Below are 10466 nucleotides of genomic sequence, written 5' to 3'. Positions count from 1 at the left end.
TATGCGAGGACTAAAACTCAATCTTGTTAAATCGAAATTTGGATATTGTGAAATAGAATACTTGGGCTATGAAGTATAACAATCAGGTATCAGACCAAATTATTCGCATATTAAGAGTATACGCGATTTCCCAATACCTGTCGATCAGAAACAACTACAATCTTGATTAGGACTTTTTTCATATTTTCGGCGTTTGGTCCAGTCTTTTTAGCAAATAGCCAAGCCATTTCAAAACCTTCTTAAGAGAAACTCTGATTTCAATTTCGAGGGGGATTGCCTGAATGCCTTTAATGAACTAAAATCTCGACTGCCCAACAGTCCAGTCCTTGCAATATACAACCGTGATAGAGAAACAGAATTGCACTGTGATGCTAGTACAATTGGATTTGGTGCTGTCTTACTACAGAGGCAAGACGACAAAAAATTTCATCCAGTTTCTTATTTCTCAAAGACTGCGTCAAGCGTTGAATCCAGGTACCATAGTTTCGAACTCGAAACTTTGGCGATTATTTACGCCTTAACAAGATTCAGAACTTACTTGGAAGGTATGCCTTTTAAAATAATCACGGACTGCAACTCATTAGCCATGACTTTAGAAAGGAAGCAGCTGAGCTAAAGAATTGTTAGGTGGGCGCTTGAACTAGAGAACTACAATTATAAAATACAATATAGGAAAGGAGCCTCAATGGGACATGTTGATGCTTTAAGTAGGGCAGAGATAGCATTAATTATAGATACTAACGACGTAGAATTTCATATTCAAATAGCACAGGAGAGGGATGAGACTATAGCTGCAGACATTGGTGCTTTATCGGTAACCGTATAGGTAACCTTATAACAGCTGATTCGACCAACCTTATGGGAATCAATGCAATCGAATATTGGCGCCGCTAAGGTCGTAACCATATCGGAGCCAACCAATTGGTTTTTGGTTTTCCGTCGTAGCGATAATCAGCTGATTACGTTAGGATGACTACAGCGATACGACAAACGGCACCAATGACTAGTTGTTCTTTTTGTTCATCTGTTCTTTTTTTTCAAGCAAATTTGTTCAGTGATGCTCGCACCCACGAAAAAAGCCAACAAGTAGAGATGGGGGTGTGTATGCAGCAAAGCTTTCTGTAGGTATATTTAAATGTGTTATGAATAAATAAGTTAATATATATATGTATAATTAACTTCAAGAAAAGTTACAAATTTCGGAAGATCCAGGAAATTGAAAGAGTACAAACACAAATTGTAAATATGAAATTTTCAAGAATTCATGAGCTTAACACCGGCTTATAATAATTGAATTTCAATTATTATGTTTTTCTAAGAGAAACTGAAAAGAAAGAAACATTTACTGGCATATTGCGATGGACCCATTTCGAAAACCGCCAACGTAATCATTATCAGGCAATTTTGTAATGTTATCAAATGTTTCACAGGGAATCGAACCGTGAATCACATGGTGAAACTGCAGTAGCCTTTAACCACAAGGCCATCCTGCTGGTATTTGTTTTCATGCTTAATTCAGTTTTTCTCATTTCTACACTAACAACACAATTGAGACATTTTGTCTCTATATTAATTTGTGTGCCATGTATATTTGTTTTTGTAAAGTTCTTCTTCGTTGTGAATGAGAAGCTTTGTAAACTTGGGCTCAGTTGTACATATTTATGTATGTTTGTTTAATGGTGTGTTCAGTTTATACTTATATTTAAGAATTCATGAACTTACCACCGGCTTATAATAATTGAATTTCAATTATTATGTTTTTCTAAGAAAAACTGAAAAGAAACATTTACTGGCATATTGCGATGGACACATTTCGAAAACCGCCAACGTAATCACCATCAGGCAATTTTGTAATGTTATCAAAGGTTTCACCGGGATTCGAACCGTGAATCACATGGTGTAACTGCAGTAGCCTTTAACCACAAGGCCATCCTGCTGGTATTTGTTTTCATGCTTAATTCAGTTTTTCTCATTTCTACACTAACAACACAATTGAGACATTTTGTCTCTATATTAATTTGTGTGCCATGTATATTTGTTTTTGTAAAGTTCTTCTTCGTTGCGAATGAGAAGCTTTGTAAACTCGGGCTCAGTTGTACATATTTATGTATGTTTGTTTAATGGTGTGTTCAGTTTATACTTATATTTAAGAATTCATGAGCTTACCACCGGCTTATAATAATTGAATTTCAATTATTATGTTTTTCTAAGAGAAACTTTTACTGGCATATTGCGATGGACCCATTTCTAAAACCGCCAACGTAATCATCATCAGGCAATTTTGTAATGTTATCAAAGGTTTCACCCGGATTCGAACCGTGAATCACATGGTGAAACTGCAGTAGCCTTTAACCACTAGGCCATCCTGCTGGTATTTGTTTTCATGCTTAATTCAGTTTTTCTCATTTCTACACTAACAACACAATTGAGACATTTTGTCTCTATATTAATTTGTGTGCCATGTATATTTGTTTTTGTAAAGTTCTTCTTCGTTGCGAATGAGAAGCTTTGTAAACTCGGGCTCAGTTGTACATATTTATGTATGTTTGTTTAATGGTGTGTTCAGTTTATACTTATATTTAAGAATTCATGAGCTTACCACCGGCTTATAATAATTGAATTTCAATTATTATGTTTTTCTAAGAAAAACTGAAAAGAAAGAAACAATATGCCAGAAGGACATCACCGTGGCATGGCGTAGCCCAAGGTTATTTTTTATAAACGCGGCCGAAAATTGCCGAAGGCAGCCTATGCAGAAAGGTGTTCTACGCAGAATTAAAATTTAAAAAATTTCCACCAAAAAAGAGCTTTTAAACATTTTTGGTAAATAAAGATTAGAAAATTTAAAGATATATATACATGAGATGAAAGGTATTTTTATAAGTTATTTTTGGATTTTTTAATTTTTGAAATCCATCCACTAGTTTCGGAGATATTTTGATTTGAAAAATTCATAATTTCGCCTTTTGACATGGAATTACCCCCAAACCTTTCATTTGCACCAAACAAGAAATATACCGTTGGAATCAGCATAAAAATCTCTATAAAACCTTTTTTTATTTGTTTTTTGACAAATGTATGTATTCTGCACTTAAGCCTAAAAAATTTTAATATTTACTTAAAAATCTCGCGTTTCGCTAAATTAAATACATAATTTTAAAATTATTCAGAGAATAAAGCTGGAGACATTAGTGCTTTAACGGTAACCGTATCGTATCGGTAACCTTTTAACAGCTGATTCGAACAACCTTATGAGAATCACAGCTGATTACGTTAGGGATACGAATACAGCGATACGACATACGGCACCAATGACTCCCGCTTTACAAAAACAAAATACATTGATAGTGTATGTTTGTTTGCATTTATGTCGACGTGCCACCACCTTATAATGTTCTACCATGATAAAAATATATTGTTGCGGAGCTGGCAACACTATTCACCACCTTCATATGTTTTCGTTTGTTTAACTGCAACAACGAAAAAAGCGACAATAGTACCGACGGGTTTTCCGCGAATAACTTTTAAACAAGATGAACAATATAGTTTCTGCTTTCGGATTCGGAATCTTGACGCAAATACGCGTCTTTTGATACCGCTATCGGCATGTGCGACCCGAATTTTAATTCCGTCCTGGAAGTTGAAATTTTACTAAATTTGGAAATTAAAAAGCTTATATTTCCTAAACTAAGAGTTTTCTAGAGTTGCGGATGATAATTTTGTGATTTTTAGAAGCCCCGCCACCCCTCGAAAAAAAGTTGGAAAATCGTGGCACCTTATTCAAAATATTCCCCTTCTACGTACATATGTATGTATGAATTTACAATGTTCGCGAACGAGAAGAGAGAAAGAACTAAAAGAACAAATTGAACCGAAATCGAAGATCTAGTCTTGTTCAGTTGAGAGACCGGGTCAATTGAACAAGTTCAGAACGAAACGACCCAACTTTAATAGAACCGAATAAAGGACAGTCGCTCCACAAGGAGCTACTCATTGGATGACCATGCCATGCTTTCGTCCCGGAAAAAAAACCCCAAATGACTCCAGTACATATACCAAGCTACAGGTGGAGGTGCAGAGTTTGTACGTACGTATTTGTCTTTTTTTTATTCAGTAGAAGCATACGTATATGTATATGTCTGTCAGGTGTTAAAACAACATAAAAACAAGAAATACCAACTCATAGATGAAGGCTATTACGATCAATACATCGTACAATTGTTTGTATGTCCCTTTGAAAATCAAATATTTCTGCTGAAATGTTTAAAAAATTTACTTTTATTTATTTTCAGCAAGTAATTCAAAACCAGAATTTCGGCTGTTAAAAAACAGAAAAATGTTTACTTCAAAATAATTGATCATGAAATATTATAGCTTCAAATCACAGTAAAATATTCAAGTTTTTTTCTGTTGACGACGACAGCTCGCGTCCATTCAAGTTACATCTGAAGTAAAATGAAAAAAAAAAAAACAAATTTGTTTGCTTTGCTTTTTTCTGATGCTGAAATATTTTCAAATACAAATGTAAGCGTTATACAAAAATTCCAAACCGGCAATAAACTCATTGCGGTAATAGTGCAGTTTACGGTACCCACCGAAATTTGGGCCTAAATTTTCGAGTGCGATATCAAAAGACGCGCATTCACGTCTAGATCAAGAATCCGAAAGCGGAAGTTAACTTTTTTTACCCGTTCAAAAGATCGCGGGTTCGAATCGAGCTCAAGGCCTAACAACAATTTTTTATCATTATTATTGTTATGATAAATTTTTTCTTAATTGAAAAATTTTTTTTTTTTTTTAAATTAGAATAGAAGAAAGAAAAATATAACAACAAAAATCGTTGAAAAGATATTAACGAAAAACCGAAAAAAGACCCGCGGTCCCTCCGAAACCGGGGGTGGGATCCATAGTATTTTTGCGCAGAACACCATTCTGCGTTGGCGGCCTTCGGCCGCGCTTATAAAAAATAACCCTGGGCTATGCCATGCCAAGTCCAGGTGTGTGGTATAACCGCGGCTACCGCCACGGTGATGCACAATTTTTTTTTGGGTACAAACACAACAACAACCACATGAAAATTGCCAACTTCAACTGCAAATATCTCCGGACAGAGAAAACATTTTTCTTTTCCGCCTTCGGATTATTGTTCTCGAGATTAATACGCGTCTTTTGATACCTCACCGAAAATCTTAGCCCAACTTTACGGTGGATACCGTAAACTGCACTACTACCCTCATTGCTGGTAATGCCTAAAATTTGTAAATTTTACAATTTTTCAGTAAGCAATTCAAATCCTGGTAGTTATGTCCGATAAAAAAACGCAATGCGTTTTCATTTGTCACTGAATTGTTTTCATATATATCCGTAGCGAATAATTTTATTTCCAAAAAATTTGGACACGGCAACTTTGCCCTAAAAAAAATTCACAATAGTAAAATTGGCTCTCCATCGCACCCTGTGCAGAGCAGCTGATCTCTTTTTGTTTATTTATTATAAACAATAAAGAATTTGCTATGAAAACCAAAGCAGCTAAACGGCGTCAAAGAGTTAAAAAGCGTTCAAGGAAGAAAGCGATACAACCTAGTAATATTGAAAAGGATCCACAGACAGCGAAACCAAACGATGTACCAAATACACGCTATAATTCTGCAACTAACGTTTCAGCAATGTGGCGTGGAGTTTATGAGTCGCTTATATTTCGACAATGCGATGTCCAAATTGAATACTGGAAACAACGTGCGAAACGATTAGAAGAAGAAAACGAACAGCTGCGTCTTCAATTAAGAGCAACTGAAATACCAGCTTATGAGACTTCATCTGAAGAGGACGACGACGTCCAGGAGCGTTACCTAAATGGCGAAGGCGAAGAGTACGATGATGACGATATTTCACCGGAATACATGGAATTTAGAACTATAACACTTAAGCATAGAGAAGATTTACGAAAACAACGAGAAGAGGAAAGCCTGAAAAATAACGTATGCTTCCATGGCTGATGAAAGGTCACCAACTAATAACCAATAAAAAGTATAAGTAAACATTTTATAAAATATAACTTTTATGCCTTTAAATTTCAACCATATTAACCAGAGAGCAGCTATCCTTTGGGTTTAAGGCAGACTTTTTCTAAAGATTTCCTTCGTAATACCTCAAACGCTATACGTGCAATACCGCCGATCTACATGTCCTACGAGCGTAGCGAGAGATTCTGAAGACACTTTTTGTCTTGAAAGGTAAAGGGCCGGTACAAGGCATATACGATCTTTTTGAAGAAAATGTTTTCCGATATAGTTCAAAAGCGAAACCTTCTTCGGAAGATTTCCTAAGGGTTTGGGAGATATCGATATAAAAGATTTGAGTCTTTCAATACCTGTACCCGCTGGAAAGTATCATTATAGGCTTTTGGTTTGTTCACATGCTCTTGTTAATCGAGTTCTTGATCAATGCAGTGGAATCAACTAGAAGCAGTTCGCTGCCAAGAACTTTTCTGCGAGCCTCCCATGACGATAATACCGGATTGCGAATGAAGACGCCCTGATCGAGACTAAGAAGAAGTGATTGACTGCAAGTGTTACACTTACTTTTAAGAAACGGACAGTAAGGGAAACGTGAAAACGGAACAGCTTAGTTTCATGCTCATAAAGATGTGGTACGAATTGAATACATCGATTCAGCCGGATGGTACAATGGAGCAAAGTAAATAATGCGTACTGTTTAAGTGACTTAAACTATGAACATTTTTCTTTCGTTTTTTCATTAGCCATTGAGTGCGCTTGTAATTCTCACCTGGTTAGTGAAATATTCTAAAGACAAAGTTTAAAATTTTTATCCCAAGGGGGGGGGGGGGGGGGTTTTCAATGCAAAATAAGATGGCTCAACCTGCTGCCAATACCTTAGAGCCACCAGTGCTCGCCACCAATGAATACATACGAAAGTGTAACAGGTGCATAGCGGCGTCTGTTCTACAAGAACAAACAAATAAAATAAACATGTAAAATAACATAATATAGTTATAAAAACAAAAAAGCTATTCGCCCTGGGAATGACCAAGTTTCCTTCGACTTCCGTTAGACGATATCGATGACAATTTGTAAGTGATATAAACATTTAAAAAAATATAATTATAATTTATTAATATCAAAGTTAGTTCAATCACATCTAGGAGGAAGAATAATGCGCGGGGTATATTGTTGTATGTTGTAGGACAACAATTATCATATGCTCGCAGCAGGGGAGGAAAAAAACCTCGAGAACCTGATTTCAGCAGCACAACATGAAAACGAAGCAGAAATGGCGGAGATGGTGGAAGGCACAAAGAGCGCTACTATGTTGTGAGTATTACAGATAAACCTCGAACACAGCAAACGGGCATAGACCGAATTCCTCCCTTTGCTCTTGAGGAAGATCCGTACGATGTGGTGCTTAAAGAAGTCGTGGCTCTCATGTGTAAAAAAGGTTTCGAGACGATAGATTACCCAACATGCTCTAAGGCCTTGTGCAAGTCTTACATTATTTGACTAACAAAGTGCCTTCTGCTGTATCATGCTTACAAATTATGCCTCGCCACTGGCCGTACATGTGGTAAGTCCAGGCTGTAGGTGAAACATTCGTGCATAGTGCTCGCAAAGACTTCTAGTATTTGTCAACGAAGTTATTTTATAACACATGGTCTGGTATGTAGTTGGGAGTTTCCGTATGGTTGTCAAACATATTCTGGTAACACTATGGAAACATTCAGTATAGATGCGGGTCTAGCGCTGGATATGTAAGGCCTTGGCCTCGTCTGTCAAAGCGAAGCACTGGATCAAGCTTTTTTTCTGTTTTTCTGACTTCAGTCTGAGGTTTTGCCCGTCTTGAACTCGAACTAATCTTGAACCCGTATAAAATTGTTTGCCACTCGCCTCGTTTTATAATCCATATAAACCGTAACGGAAGGAGTCAGGTATGCTGTTCACTGTCGATCCAGAACTTACATCACACAGGCTGCCAGCTCCCCGCAGTGTCTTTCGGACGGAAATTGTTGCCGTGAAGAAAGTAGTAGAAATTGTGTAGGAAGCGTTGTAAAGCTGCAGTTGCGTCAATGTATACATACATATGTATAGATAGTCAGGCGGCCATTAAGACAAGTACTTCATTGGGAAGTGTTCTGGAATGCAAACGTACTCCTATCAGGCAGGACCATACATCTATACTGGGTTGGCGGTCATAAAGTGGCAGAAGGTAACGAAAAGGCCGATGAGTTGTCAAAGGAGGGTGGTGCACTTGATGAACTGACGATAGACGTCGCAATCCACTTGGGGGAAAAAATAAGGATACAGGGGTTGAATATGATCTCTCAAGCAGAACAGACGTGCAAAGATCCTCTGCACAAATTCTTAGATGTTGTTGTTGCTGTTGTTGTAGCAATGTTTCGCCCCACCTAATAGCTGCGACCGATCACAAATTGTCATCAATATCCTCTAACTGGAGTCCAAGGAAACTTGCTGTTTCAACAGGGGTGGACCATAATGAAAGGGGTGTTAGAGGCGTTGGTTCCACATTACAATTAAAGAGATGGTTGGTGTCATGTGGGGACACATTGCAAGCGGGGCATACATTTTGTATGTCGGGGTTGATTCTGGATATGTAAGAGTTTAACCTGTTACAGTTTCCAGAACGAAGTTGAGCCAGAGTGACTCACGTTTCCCTGGGGAGTATGTGTTCCTCTTCCGCAAGTTTTAGGTACTGTTCCCTGAGTACTGCATTCACCGGGCAATTCCCGGCATAAAGGTCCGACACCTGTTTGTGGAGTTCACCAAGGACCTGCTTGTGTTTTTTTGCTTCATACGGCTGAGTTCTCAGGTGCCGTATTTCCCCAAAAGGCTTACGGAGATGACTCCTTAAGTCCCTAGGCGGTGCTGGCTCATCAATCAGATGTCTGTTGGGGTGCCCAGGTTTCTGGGTATTCAACAGGAACTGTTTGGTTACCATCTCATTTTTCTCCCTGATGGGGAGTATTCTCGCCTCATTATGTAGATGTTGTTCTGGGGACATAAGAAGACAGCCCGTGGCGGTTCTGAGCGCAGTTTTTTGGCAGGCCTGTAGCTTCTTCCAGTGGGTAGTTTTTAGGCTTGGCGACCATATAAGGGACGCGTAGCACGCAAACGGCTGTTGTTGTTGTAGTAGCGATAAGGTTGCTCCACGAAGGCTTTGGGGAGTGCTATCGATGTGATGGTCCTTTGCCGGATACAGATCCGGTACGCTCCGGTAACACAGCACCATTAAGGTGCTAGCCCGACCATCTCGGGAACGATTTATGTGGCCACATTAAACTTTCAGGCCATTCCCTCCCTCCCCACCCCCAAGTTCCATGAGGAGCTTTGCAAGGAGGACGGATTTAATTTATATAACATAAGCCCTGGTACCTAATTGGAGTTTTTCCGTTTTGTCGTCAAAGAAATTCTGCAAGAACTATAGAACCATTCAGTCCATGTGAGATATTGATCAAATTAAAGATAAGTACTTAGACTTACTATATCAAATGATTTTTAGTGAGGTATGTAGCACCCTTTCAAGGGATTGTCTATGCATTGTATAGCTTATCCAACCCAATTGTCAACCTCACCTACCCATGGCGAATCCTGTGTCTTTAGCAGCAGAGGCTCTGCCGAACCCAAGTTCCTCATGGAACTAAGGGGCGGCGGTGGGATGGCCTGCAAGGTTATGTGGATACATTAAATCCTTCACAAAATGATCGGGTTTCTACCTTAATGGTGCCTGTTACCGGAACATACCGGCTTTATATCTGTCAAAGAACCATCAACAGCGATAACACTCCCCAAAACCGTCGAGGAGTGTTTATCGCACAGGTATTGTGGCAGTTTAATACAGAGCTATACGAGCTTCCCGCAGGCCATGTATGTATGTATGTATTTATTTGAAAATTTGTTCCTAGCACAACAATTTTGACAAATTATTTAACAGTGCTAGTCATGAATAGCATGAGCTATAAAAATTGAACATTTATAATAATAATAAATTACATTAATCAAATTAAATTAAATATAACGGACAATAGTGAAATATTTATGTATGTAAATGTAAATCTTAAAACTAAAGAAAAGTAGTTAATAAATATTAAAAGACAGCAGTAGTGATGATAACCTTTGGCTGGTTATAGATTGTTTTTATTTATAATAGTATTTAACAAATAAAGAAAGAAGACACAGAGAAAGGAAAAGGACTTAGAAATGAACATTTTAACAACAACAATTTGAGATCCAGTTTAAGAGTCGTTAAAAAATGATGTTAGCTCCTTTCTGAAGTGCAGAGCATTACTTAAGAGTCGAAGACTTGTAGGTAGCGAGTTCCAAAGACGTATTGCAGTAACAAAGAATTGGCGCTCAGAGGTTAGCGAGCGGTATCTGATGTGCTTAAGAAGAAGCACCGATCTTGATGATTGCAGAAAAATAAGCTTACGATATAGA

General features: G+C 38.0%; 1 protein-coding gene across 1 annotated transcript; it reads left to right on the top strand.

Moving 5' to 3' along the window:
* The first annotated feature begins 5478 nt into the window (after positions 1 to 5478).
* LOC137242545 (uncharacterized) lies at positions 5479 to 6055 on the top strand. Its single transcript, XM_067769817.1, has one exon. The coding sequence runs from the start codon at positions 5514 to 5516 to the stop codon at positions 5994 to 5996; it is 483 nt and encodes a 160-aa protein (XP_067625918.1). The 5' UTR covers positions 5479 to 5513; the 3' UTR covers positions 5997 to 6055.
* The last annotated feature ends 4411 nt before the right edge of the window (positions 6056 to 10466 follow it).

The sequence above is a fragment of the Eurosta solidaginis genome, chromosome 2, assembly GCF_040869045.1.
Source record: "Eurosta solidaginis isolate ZX-2024a chromosome 2, ASM4086904v1, whole genome shotgun sequence".
Taxonomy (NCBI): domain Eukaryota; kingdom Metazoa; phylum Arthropoda; class Insecta; order Diptera; family Tephritidae; genus Eurosta; species Eurosta solidaginis.
This window is presented reverse-complemented; position numbering and strand designations above follow the sequence as displayed.

What these genes read in the sequence shown, in the direction of transcription:
- LOC137242545 (XM_067769817.1), top strand. Translation starts at nt 5,514, where the DNA reads ATGAAAACCAAAGCAGCTAAACGGCGTCAAAGAGTTAAAAAGCGTTCA.